We start from the raw sequence: 14,026 nt of genomic DNA, 5'->3' as shown, positions 1-14,026 counted from the left end.
GAAGATGTGTTTTTCAGTGACATTACCAACTTGTGTTCTTGTTCCTTTTTGGGCCCCAGCTTATAAAAAGAAAGCCTGCTGGGACTTCATATGGAGATGAATTCATTGTCCTGTCATCACATCTGTATGCACCACCATCAGGCCTAGGATCTGATGAACATGACACTTCACACTAAAGGAAGATGGCACAGCTTGAAGATACTTGTTTTACCTCTGGAAGCCCATCAAAATGGAGCATCTTTCCCAAGCAAGTTATGAATGCAACAAAGAGTTTAACTACATATCGTATGAATGCTGGACAGCTTCTGTAACTATAAAACCACATTTACATTCACCTCCACAGTCAGAATGCTGTCTGCCCCTTGGAAGCAAAGAGAGACCATCCAGTAAGCTAACCAGTTTAAGGAGGATGCAAATGCCCTCCTGAACAAAAGACAGCTGAGAAAGTTATCATGGGCTTCAAAAATGTATGCATGGTGGATAAGATCCAAAACATGTCTGTTATGCACTGTTAACAAACCAAAAGAAAGCAAAGATATGAATTGCTTTGAAAAACAAATAATAAGAAATGACCCAGTTTGGGAGATGCTTTCCAAGAATTCCAAGCTTCTGGTTAGATAAAATGACAGACAGAAGAGCTGGTACTGAATCAAAGGACTAGCAAACTCTATGACTGTCAGGGAACTCCACTGAAATATTTGGCCTTATACCACTGATTGGAAGGTAAAAGGCAAACTGAATGGGTGGGCAACACAAGATCTAGATATGTACTAGCAATATCCAATTGTGTTAGACCAAGTGAATTAGATTAATCCATCCAGAGCAAAACTTCTCCAGAGAGATCACAGGGCCACTTCTGAGAGTCTTTCACTTCGAAAAAATTCCCTGCTATGCTATGTTGACACCACTATCTTGATAGAGCACTTCAGGAAGGATTAAACATGTCCCTAAAAAAGTTCCCTTACCTTCCACGGGGATTGCTGGCTGGAGGTAGAAAAAGAGAAATAATACTACGTGCAGTAAGGCAGGCTGAGCAAAACAACGTGCCAGAAGTGAAAATGGCTGCCCTGAGTCACATAAGCCACAAAGGAACAGGCTTCTCTAGAAATCAACTTGAGCCATTCACTGAGGGAAGTAAGATGGGTACCAAGCAAGGCAGGCTGGCAACCTGAAAAACCTTAATGGAGCCACATGTCAGAATCCAAAAGGCCACAGAAAAAAGGAAAACTCAAGAAATCAGAAATAGACAGAAGACAATGGAGCGCTCAAGAGGATGTATTATAATTAGGAACCTACCTAAATCGCAGCGCAAGTGTGCTGTGCAGTAGTTCCTTTAATCTTGCTCTTTTCGCAGGCATTCTGCCCCCCCCGCTGATTGGTGTAGGGGGTCCTGTTGGCCCTGCTGCTGATCGGCCGGGAGGCAAAAAACGCATTTTTAAATATGCTGCGGTTTATACCTCCTGGTGCTGATTGGACAAGGAGCCCCAGCAGCCCTGCTGCTTGCTACTGATCAGCTGGCAGTGTTTTTTTCCTACTGGATTTTTTTCCACCAATACTGTGTCAAAGTCCATATCTTCTCCCTGTCCACATTACAGTATTTCTCCTGATCTTGTATTACTGAATATTGCTAAAATATGCTTTATTTCAAACTCACTTGAGCCTCAGGGTGGATCCAAGCAGCAAGAATCCCAGGCTGAATCCAGACCCAGCAGCAGCAGCACGGGTTGCTCACACCCCTCCACCTCCTCTCACTGCCGACATGTCCATTAGAACCGCATAACTGGCATTTGGCAGCAAGTCCCCCCGCAAAATTCCTCTGGGTGAAACAGCTTTGTAGGCTGGATCTGGCCTGTGGGCTATTTGTCTAATACTCCTGCTTTCTTTTAAACTTGGAAGCTCTGACTAGAAGGATGTTTTCTCCTTTTTTCTTTTATGATTTAAGGCTGCTCTTTCCCTGAGCTTACCTTACAAATACTTTTCATTCTTTCTGTATGATATAGCAACTTTATATGATATCCAAATCCAATTTAATTAGCTTTGCTGCAGCTTCCAAGTTTCATAGTTTCATAGATTTAGGGTCGGAAGGGACCTAGTAGATCTTCTAGCCCGACCCCCCGCCAGGGCGAGAGAACAACAAAACCCCAAAACAAGAAACGGGACTCAAATGAGTCCAGCCAGGTAGGCATCCAGCCTCTTCTTAAAGACCCCCAGGGTAGGGGCCAGCACCACTTCCCTTGGAAGTTGGTTCCAGCTCCTAGCCGCCCTAACTGTGAAGTATTCATGCATAAAGGAACACTGCACAGACCTCCCTTACCATCAGATTTCCTATATCATGCCTTGGAAGGGAAAGAGAAGAGACCACACATAAATATTTACCTTTAACAAAAACGTAAGTGGAAGCACTGCCATTCTCACTGTTTTTGCATGTGTATTTGCCTACATCTTTAGTTGTTGCATGTGTTATGTACCACTCCTTTTTATTAGAAGTCCTTTCTTTTGCTGATGGCTTTGGGTTTTTAAAATCCCAACTCACTGGAAGAATATCATTGCACAGCAGTTTTAAGCTTTGTCCCTTATTCAGAATGAAGACAGGTTTTTCTGGATTAATAGAAGGTACTGTACCACCTGCAAGAAAAGACAAAATTCAGTGCATCTTGTTATATAGCAACCTCTGGCTTGAACAGATGAAAATATTAACAGATGAACCCCCCCACCAAAAAAAAACAAACAAACGACAAAACATTTAACTTTACTGACTCTGCAAGTTTCCATAAACTGCTTAGAGCTAAAGACTGAATGTGCACAGAATAAGCCATGACAAACTGAAATTGGACTTTAAACTAGTTACAGTTATATTAGCATATACTATAGTTTGTTGATAGAAGACTAAAATAATTTTAATTTACATGTATGAGATGGATTCTAATACGACTTGAGTACAAGGAATCAAGAAATCAGCCCTGATCAAATGTTTTCGTTCTACAACTAGACTTTTCTAACTTAATAGCCATCATTCTTTTAGTTGGTCCATAAAAGGGAATCGCAGACTTCATAGATGTGTAAACATGGCTTTAGTGTCCATTTATTTCCTTTCTTTTTAAGTCTAAATTTGTAACTACTTACAGAAAATCTCAGGATAACGGAGATACCCCTATGCTCCAAGTGCAACATTATAAGTTTATTTAGTACTTTTTGAGCAGTACTTGTCCCCTCAAAGCTGATCTAAATTAGCATTGTCTCCTCTACAATGTAGTGATCACAAAAAAAAAAAATTATGTGAAATTATTGTATTGCAAGTTATACTCTAAAATACACAATTTGATTTTCCATTTGCACCAAACACTGAAAAACTCAAAGAACATATTAGGGATTACCTGCCTAAAATTATTAAGCATATCCAATGAAATTCAAAACGAAACTGGAAAATGAGAATTCAGAATGAGAATATAGATAAAGCCTCACTAATGATGACCTGTCTGAACTACAAGCATCATGGTAATTTATGCAAATCATGATGAGGCTTGGCAACAGCAATCTAGGACAGCCCCTTGCCCACTCCAAATATGCATTGTCATGTAAATAACCACTTGGTTCTCATAATTATTGTCATATCTCATGGCCTGACGACTTGAAGTGAAAACATATATACCACAATTAAGACCTGGGCAGCGGATGCCAAAATTACTTGAATTAATTTCCATTAAAAAATGTGTAACCTCCCTGCTTCTCATGTGGTAAAATTCCTCAATAATAGGAAAAGTGTCAAAAGTTCAATCAAAATAATCTTATAATTAGTTTGGCAGAGATTACATTCTAGCCTTAGTTCACCTCTGTCTATCTTTTAGTTGCTCTTAAAGGTATATAAATGGATTAAGAGCAAGACAGGTAAATGCTCCTACTGCTGATAAATCCAAAGACAATGAAGCAGCAGAAGGGAAACAATGAAGGTCAGATCTCCAACAGAGTCTAATTACTTAGTTTGCAGGCAGAATTTCAGGGAGCGAGACCTCTATGTCCAACCATGTCCCTGCTGATTAACAAAAAAATTATCATTGCTTGACTAGAAAGAAAAACATTTTTCTAGCACCATCAGAAATATTCCACTAAGGTTCTTCAGAATAAATTTAAACAGGTACATTTGGAGTGTAGTAGTCCCAAATAATGATAATATTCACTTCCCACAAAGAGACAGAAAAACATCACTGAACGTATGACCTCCAAATTTATGTCTCTGCCATGCTTACTCTTCTCTCACCTACTCTTATGGCTGGAGTTCAAAGTCTAACATGTTTGCCATCAGGATTATCTTCTAAGCCATTGGGCACCTCTTAGAACAGGGGTGGGCAAAATGTGGCCTGTGGGCCAGATGCGGCTCGCTAAGCCATTCTATCTGGCTCGCGGGGCCCCTAAAAATTTTAGAAAATTAATATTTAGCTGCCCCTGGCTGCCTGTCATGCGGCCCTCGATGGCTTGTCAAAACTCAGTAAGCAGCCCTTCGCCGGAAACAATTGCCCGCCCTTGTCTTAGAAGGTGCAGAACATCCTTACCTCTCAGGAAGTGCCAAAATCCAGAACCTGTTCCAAAGCTTGCAGCAGGTATAGTACAGCAAGTTAAATCCTTATACTTGGGATGGAAAACAAAAGAAGCATATGGAATAAACACACTCAGAAAAGAAAAAAGGGGGAGTGGGTGGGGGGAAATCAACATTCCACTCAAACCTAGAAACCCACTGGGGCAACATGCTTTAGGCACACCAACAGTAATGAAACTAAGTGGGAGATACCAGGGTAGCAGCCCCAGGTGCTGATTTGTGAGGGTGTACAACAATAGCCACCACCACAGCTGGGAGTTGCAGCTACACCGCCGCACAACAGCATCTGTGGTTAATGGCATTCATATAAGTCTTGAAACTAGTATTACCTCTGGCCATTTGAGACTCTCCAGCCAGGTGCCCATGTATAACTGGACTGCAGCCTTTCCAAGGGCATTAAGCCTAGCTCAGGCACAAGGCCAGAGCAAACCTCAGTCACATTTTTTGAACCATAACAAGATACCAGAAAAAAAAATCATAAAATTTGGTGGATTTTCATTAGCATCTTTCCATTTCCCTAGTAATGGACTTAAGGCACATTCATCAGCAGCTTCATGTTGCATCAAGTCACCAAACACGTAACAAGGGGTGGTGCTGAAGCTGAAGAACAAGACTAGGACTCAAACAAGTTGGGCTCTACTCCCTGCTCTGCCAGACTTCCTGTTTGACAACAGACCAACCACCTGCTCAATATCTAACTTTTCCTCTCTTGCCATACAATTGAGAAGCAAAAAAGGAAGAGGAAGTTCCTAGAAGGTCTGCTTTAAATACGCATCATCAGAACTGATTTTAAAAAATGACCATACGACAAAATTTCTCTCACATGTTAAGTGTTGTTCAGCTGAAACCATCCACAGCTGCTTTGTTTTCCACCCCTAGTATGTGGAAGCACAGTTAAATATAGCATAGTTGAACTCTACAGTCAAAGCAGTATAATATGAGTGCCATTATTAACTGAAACATAATACACATTTCAAGAGATGGATTCATAATATTTTGGGTGTTTTTTCTAACAACTGTGTTACCTTTTAGGTTAAGAAGAGGCACAACAGTTGAGTCATTGAGATATTGCTATGGCTGTAGAGACATGACCTCCAGGCCCGTTCTGGATTTGTGTCAAGGGCTGCCTCAATCAATGAGTATGTCAAGGGCTGCCTCAAACATACAAGTATCTGGTCGTTCAAAGATGACTGGATGTCAAGCTATCCACATCACTGTGCAGGAACTAACACACCTTGAGCACACAAGCCCTATGGTCTGCTAGGTTTAGGGAGATCTCTGAACTTGTCTTAGTTCAAAAGATCCCAAAACTTGTTTTCAGTACTTCTCAACCAGCCTCACTCCTCTAAAAACAGATTCAAATTGGGGAGCCAAACTGGCAAAATATTCTTCTATGCTGTACTATAAGCTTATACTACTGTCACCAACCCTCTACAAGATATTGCAACTTGTGCTGTGTTACAACAGTTGCTCTATAACAGTGACTGGCAAAGTTTTTTCATGGCAAGCTAGAATGGTCCAGCTTGGGTCCAAGGTAGGCTGGCACCAGGACTCAGATGCTGCCACCAGTTACCACTGCTACCACTTCTTCCCACAACCTGGCTGCAGCACAGCATGGACAAAGCTCCCTGCCATCCAGCTGCCCGCCCCACCAAATTTTGCCAAGGCCCCCTGCTGTCAAATGCCACCAAAGCACAGCTCTGTGGACTGGATTCAACTGCCAGCCCCTGCTCTACATGGCTGCCAAGGTGCTCTTCTGATGCTCCAAGTGCTAGGCTCTCATTGTCAACAGCTCCCTGTTATAAGCTGTCAAATTATGACAAAGTAAGAAAGATTGCTTTACTTCCAGCAAATGAAAGATACAATGACCCTAGCACTAGCTCTTCAACAGATACTATTAAAAAGAAAAAAACCTCAACAGGATATCTCCAGACTTCAAGGATTGAGCTAATAGAAGGTTATAAAGCTTAGTCTCCTGTAGGTTGAGACTGATAGTCACCCCTGCACAATCTCCTGCTCTTGCGTACCCACCCCTTCTTTCTTTTTGTTTTGAAGGCCACTGGGATCCTCCCTGCCAGCAACAGGTTGCTTCCCTGCCTACTTTCAGGTCCCTAGCTGTCTGTTGCTCAGCTTTCTTTCCATAGCCAGCTCAGAAGCCACTCATATGGCTCCCCACCCCCACGCCTTATCTACTCTGACCTGAGCAGGTACTTCCTTACATTGCATTCACTGCAATGTAAGGAACCTACTATTGACTAGATGACTGTCCTCCTGCTCTGCAAGGTGTTATAAAGGTGCCAGCAATAAGCCAGCTGATTCATTACCATGTTGTTACAGCAAAATCCTTCACCTTCACCCACCCCACTATTCTGTGGTCATGGGATCCATTGTAAGAATCCAGATAAAAATGACCTCTTATACATGGCTCCAACCTCTTCCCCTTGCTAACTCTTCGTAATTTAGATGAACAGTCCTAATTAAGTTGTGTTAATGTTACAGTGAAAACAATTAATTCATAGTTATTTTCTAAATAATCAGCCCTGTGATTCATACAAGTATTAAGATAAGTGGAACTACCCCACATTTTTCCAAAACAAATGACATTAAGGCATAGACTTCAAGTGACTAAATTTTCCTAACTGTTTTGCAAGGCTGCAGTAAACAAGATGATACCTGAGCACCTACTTTTTCTCTCGCCAATATGGCTGGTTAATAATCATCAAAAAAAATCTTTAATCGGTGCACCCCTAGTTTAAATTTTTCTTGTCCTACAGTTAATGCTAAGAAAAAACAAAAGCTGATACCTAAATGCTAGCCATGCTTTTATTCATCAAACTCTCCCAAATTTCTCAAAAAAGGAAAAGGTGTAATTCACTTAATTGAGCAAAGTAATTTCCATTCATCCTCCACCATACCACTGTATAGCCACTCACCTTTATATTAATTAGAAGCTTAATAATGGAAGTGTCAACTTTAAATAATTTGATTTGAGAGTCACATCCTGTAGCATTTAAATTATGCTGTTAGGCAAAGGTGGCCTGCAGTGCAGCTTTTTACTTTGCAAAAGAAAGTCCCCCATGCCAAATCTGTTTCATTTTCCTCAATGGGGAATTAGATTCACTTAAGTGACAGAAGATATAATGTTCAGGGATACTGATAACCTGAAGCACCCACTGCATCCAACTTGGATCATGGGTCTTTTTGTAAACAATGCCCAACTGTTTGAGATGGTACTCTCACCTTTATGTTCCAACTTTGGTCTCAGAAGGCAAGATCAAGAAAACCTTTTCACTGCTGTCACCTATACATACTTCAGGATCCATAGAAATTAATTTCATCTTTCTACAGCACCAGTCAGTTTTTCAGGCTGCAGCAGAATGACTGAGCTCAGGTCACAGGCAGGTGGGCAGATGCTAGGACCTAGCCACCACATTGCTGCATCTCCCCACCACAACAAGGGGGAAGTGCCTATCACCACAACTTTTCCACACCGTGGCATAAGAGAATCCGCTGCTGTTGAAGCCCCATGTCCAAAGGCTGAATCTAATGGCTCTCTGGGCTGGATCCAGCCTGTAAGCTATAGGTTCCCAACCCCTGTTTTATCAAACTAAGGAATTGTTGGTCTAAAACAGTGGTGCTCAATTTATCTGGCCTTGCAGACTAGATGAATTGCATGGAGCTGGCCTGTAGGTGGATTCTGGCACGCTGGCTGCAGACCGACCCCACATGCTCCAGAGTGACGGAGCACACAGGGCCATGTCATCTGGCCCTTAGGGTTCTTGATGCATCTGGAAATTTGGCAGTGGGGGAGCACAGGCAATGTTAACTGCCATGGCTGCCTGAGCTGCAGCTGTTACTGCTGCCACAGCTCCCCTGCTGCCAGGTTTCTGGACCTGTAGGGAACACCATGGGCCAAATGACATGGCTCCATGGGCTGCAGGTTGAGCACCATGGATCTAACATACTTAATAGAGCTGGTACCATGATGACAAACAAAATGCATTACGCTTACTCCAAATAATGGTGCTCCTGAGCTTCTACACTGAGTTTTTGGATGCATCTAGTTACTCTCACACTCCCATATCTGGGGCCAGCCCACCCACCTTCATAGCAAAAGGCATGGGAAAAAGCCTGAAGACCCTTTACAGATGTTTTTTGCTTGTTCTATACAGTATCAGAGGAACTGCAACAGGGCAGAACCATTGTGCAGAAACATCCTGTGCAAGGTACCTCTACTGTGGCTCTGTGTCCCTTGTAGCATTTATTCATCTAGGTCAGGGGTTTTCAACCTTTTTGGGTCATTGTACCCTCAGCAGCTCATCAAGAAGGCAGGAGTCCCCCAGTGGCCACACAACTGGGGGCAGAGGGGGTCCCCAGTGGCCGATCAGCAAGAGTGACATTGGCATGGCAGTGGCGAAAGTGCCAGCAGTGTGGTACCTGCTGTCGAGTACTCCCTGAACCCATCAGAACTACCCTCAGGGGTACACGTGCCCCCGGTTGAAAAGAATTGATCTAAGTACTGAAGCACCAATGGAGCTTAATTACCAGGGACAACAGCTGTCTTAGCAACCTCATTAAAAAGGTAGGTCCCAGAGAAAGGGGTGCACAGATTTGGTAATAAAGTACCAGGCTGTATTTATCCTTTCCAAGGAACCCTTGGAGGACTAAAAATGGGATGACACTGTCACTCTCTGTTCAAGATAGTGGTGTGATCTGTCCTTTCTTTGCTAACATGACCTTGATTCCTTCGTCCATCAGCTAATGAAAAGAACCAGATTCTACATTATAGCCTGCAGAATGTGTTGCAACATTCAATTTACAGATGCCACTTACTGCACACAAAAATTTTGGAAGAAACAAGCATCATTCCCAGGCCCCATCTACATGTTATATTTACAGTGTGATTAATGAGTTAATCATGCCTTAAGTGATCACTAGGCCACATGTTCAGTCAATTAATTGCGTCACAAAAAGAGGAATAAGCTACAAAGTGATTCCACAAAACGTGTAATATCTCTGCAGCTGCCTCCTACCACATTATTAATTGAATGTGTGGCTGAGAGCCACATCAGCTCATTGGAGCTCCCAGCTGACAAGGTCCCCAGGTATGGGGGGGCCCATGTAGCCCCATGGTTGGGAGACTACAGCTGTTGTGACCTCCCAGCTGCAGGGCACCCCATACACCACCACACCTGGGAGATCTTAACAGCGAGGGTCTCCCAGCCACAGAGGACCCCTTGAGGACCTCTGTGCCTAGGAGCCCAAGTCAACTGGTAGGACTTCCAGCCCAGGTGAGCTTGCTTCTTGCCAGTGCAGGGGGAGCCCAGGATCAGGCTTTCCCTGCACTGGCAATAAGGCACAATGGGATCTAATGCACAATCCACACAATAGTGCCTGCTGCCATGCACATGTAGCATGGCAGGAAGCGAGACTGTGTGGATCACGCATTAGATCTCTTCATGCCTTTACCTGCATGTGAAGAGGGACCCCCAAAGGTAAAGGTTCTAAATTTTCTTTTCCCCAAGCAGCTTCCCCTTTCCTCAAATAGAATGAAGCAGCCAAACCATGCAAAGAATGTACCTTGTAAAAGCTTACATCTTCTTATCAAAGGAACAAGTCTATCATTCCTAATTTAACTCACTCTATAAATGCAGTATAAAGACATTTCTCAAGATGTAGGCACATACCTAACACAAACTTAGCTCAGAAATACAAGAAATGGCTGCAACAAGGTTAACAGCTTTGCTGCTTTTGCAATTTCTTCCACATTGCTACCTTCTAATTCCTTCTTGCTCTGCAAAATACTATTTTTTAAAATTCTGATTCTATACACAAAGGCATTCTTTTGACTTTCACCAAAACAGTTTGTCTTTGAGCATTTGTAGAACCAATACATTTTAAGTGTACACATTAATCTTATTTGGCACTATGTGCTTTCTACCCAAAGCTACTATTCTAGTAGATATCTTTTTGTGATGGGTTAATAAACAAAAACAACTCTAAAGCACAAGTGAACTACCACTAGTTAGGAAAAAAGGGCCTGAACTTAGAACAGCTTAATTGCTAATTCTTACTAAAATGAACACCCACAGAGTCCAAATCTTTGATGAGTATAAACACAGCATTTACCTTAATAAAATAACTACTTGCAATAACACTTGGTAAGTTCAATATGTAGCAAGTCCTTTAAACTGACCCCTCAGCATTCTCTTTTCTTTTTTCCTCCGATTTTCAAAAGTCCTGATCAAGTAAGTGCTCACATAGCTACTATTATGGCTATTACACAGTTAAATGAACAAAATAAAATATTTTAGACAGAACAATTAAAATGAATCAAGAAGGCATGCTAATGGATAAAATCAGTATATTCAAATTTAATTTTTCATTCATTGCCAGCATTTCCTGGTCAATTTGCTTAATGGATTTTCACTCTCCTCAAACTTTTCTTGGGTGACAATTATTTTTATTTTTTTTAAAAAAACAAACACATTATCTTTTCTTGTTGTTTCCATTTTAAATGATTTTTTCTTGCAATGACTGAGGCGGCCTTGAAAGATGCTTTCTTGATTTCTATGGAACAGGTCATTTTCTAGAGCATGCAGAGCTTCTTCTCCCCTTAATACAATTTAAAGCAATGCTCGTTTGAAAAAGGTACAATGAAGGAAGGAAATGGGGGACTTTTGGCAATATGAATGGTAATTATTTCAAGCCTTGGCAGCAACTTTATCAAATAGTAGCAGTTTCATTATAAGGTTCACTGGTAGTCATCTAGATAAAGCCTAGAGAGGAAAAAATGCCAATGACTGGATAATTGTGTTACTACTGCTCTTACAATGGATTCCATTAAATACCACAAGAGGATCAATGCTTTTTACTATCTCTAGATATTTTGTTTCAAGAAAATTACAACAATAAATAAGACCTTCAAATTAACATAACGATAACATTCACCAAATTATGGACAAAGGCATGCAGATATAACACGTGTGTGGGTATGTGCATTAGGATAGTCTGTATATATGTATGTGTGTGTTCATGCATATGAGTGGATGCCAACTTAAAATACGTAAAGAAGGAAACTCATAGCATTCAGTACAACAGAAATGCCTTTGCATACATGTCAGTACACATTTTGTGATATGTTAAAAGGAAAAATGATAGGGGGCTGGTTGAAGCATCTTCAGAATTTATACTTGTTAACAAAGCCTGCTACATGTAGGCATTCTAATAATCAGTAAATTTGTGCAAGATTGTTTGTGAAATGTTGTACAGACTGGGAGTTGGATACACTTCTGACAATCTGTCATACTTTTTCCTGGTTTTCTTTTGATACAACTCATCTGCATATTTACTTTCTCTCTAGTGTCCACAGGTATCACAAATAACCACTTGATTATGCTGTCTGCAAGGTGGTTCTTTATTTCCCAATTTATTAACACAATCATATAATGAAACAATTTATACTTCTAGGTACTGTCCAATTACATGTGTGTGGTGGATTGTAGGCAGTTGACTCTAGAAAGTTCCAGTTTTTTCTACTACTCAAGCACAGAGTCATGAGTATGCATAAAAGGGCCTCTTAGCATGATCACATTCTGAACACCTGCAAAGTCTGGCACCCCATTCTGGCATCTGGCATGGAAGGAATTTAATTTGTGGGTGGAATGTGGAAGTGTACAATCACTTCTATTCCCATGATTTGACCTATTTTTAATGTCCAGGAAAGCATTCATTCAATATTGTAGTAACCCCAAATCCTCCTTAGGTGTGAAGATAAATTAGCTTTAAAGCAAAGTAAGTGTCTTTTCTACAGAATACTAGAACATTAAAAATGATATGGAATAGGAAGCCTTAAAAATCTGTGCGATAAAAACAAACAAACCAAACTACTCTCCAAGGAGGACCATTACTTTTGTCAAAGATAATATGACAGTTGCCAATCATAAAATGCACTTCTGTTTCATACAAAATAGGCAATAATTGGCTAGAAAGTAGTCTGGCAGAAAAGAATTTGGGAGCTAAAGTGAACCACAAATGGAATGAGGTAACAATGGGATGCTGTTGCCAAAAAAAAGGTATACACCAATTCAGTATTCATGAGATGCACATAAACTGGGCAGATAATAATCAAGTATTTTTGAAAATAAAAAAGTGTTATTTTATTTAAAACATTTTTATTTTAAAACTTACTTTGTAAAAGTTTTAATTATGACAACCTGTACTAAGACCTACATTTGCATTAACTGATTAAACCATTAAAATTAAATAAAAATAATATTTCAGAATGCTATTTCAGTTCAGAGTAATATTTCAGAAGGCTTAAAGTCAAGCTTTGAAATTGGGGAAGTTGTATAGACTGGGAGTTGGATACACTTCTGACAATCTGTCATACTTTTTCCTGGTTTTCTTTTGCTACAACTCATCTGCATATTTACTTTCTCTCTAGTGTCCACAGGTATCACAAATAACCACTTGATTATGCTGTCTGCAAAGTGGTTCTTTATTTCCCAATTTATTAACACAATCATATAATGAAACAACTTATACTTCTAGGTACTGTCCAATTACGTGTGTGTGGTGGATTGTAGGCAGTTGACTCTAGAAAGTTCCAGTTTTAATTATGACAACCTGTACTAAGACCTACATTTGCATTAACTGATTAAACCATTAAAATTAAATAAAAATAATATTTCAGAATGCTATTTCGGTTCAGAATAGTATTTCAGAAGGCTTAAAGTCAAGCTCTGAAATTGGGGAAGTCACTGTGCAAGTACCTCAATTCATAGTTTGCTGAAGAGATAAAGCAGCAATTGAGAGCTGGAGATTGTCTGGAAGTTCAGAAAAAGTATTTTCCCATTAAAATATGTTATGAAACTGAAAACAAATAACTATTTCATTCAAAGGGGAAGCTGAAGAAGGAAAACTTTTTCCTCTTCCATCCTATGAATAAAAATTGTGAGAGAGACTGAGATCTACTACTTTTAAAATCTTAAAGGACACAGTAACCAGATGCAACTAGTTTTATCTACTGATTATAGGCAATATATACTTTGTTTAATAAATCAATGAAACAGCTTTAAATGAAAACTGTTTTGAGAAATTTCTATTTTTATGAATCTATCATACTTTGGTTTATTTAAAAATAGTCAGATAATTCTAAACTACTAGTTTTATTTTACTTGGGAGTCCAATTTCCATCCAAAACCAGCTTGGAAAAAATGACTAATAAAATATTAATCAACAAAATATTAAGCAGTGTCAGTCACTATTTTCTTACATTGTAACATATAAAAGTACTACTGTGAATAAATGTATGTTAAAACTACGTATTTGGTCAGGTACATATATACAGGCAGTCCTCAGACTTACAACAGAATTGGTTCCTGAAAATAGCGTCTTAAGTCAAAACATTGTAACTTGGAACCGATTTTCCCA

The 14,026-nt window shown here is 40.2% G+C and overlaps 1 protein-coding gene across 1 annotated transcript in view; it reads right to left on the bottom strand.

The window, feature by feature from the left end:
* KIT (KIT proto-oncogene receptor tyrosine kinase) overlaps positions 1-14,026 on the bottom strand; it is a 132,340-nt gene that overhangs the window by 75,982 nt on the left and 42,332 nt on the right. The window contains exon 2 of the mRNA XM_019525864.1: positions 2,377-2,640. Coding sequence (XP_019381409.1) covers positions 2,377-2,640 — 264 coding nt within the window. The remainder of the gene's footprint in view (positions 1-2,376; positions 2,641-14,026) is intronic.

The sequence above is a fragment of the Gavialis gangeticus genome, unplaced genomic scaffold, assembly GCF_001723915.1.
Source record: "Gavialis gangeticus isolate Ggan-Ray unplaced genomic scaffold, GavGan_comp1, whole genome shotgun sequence".
Taxonomy (NCBI): Eukaryota; Metazoa; Chordata; order Crocodylia; family Gavialidae; genus Gavialis; species Gavialis gangeticus.
Note: the sequence above shows the minus strand (reverse complement) of the source record. Positions and strands in the feature narration are given on the sequence as shown.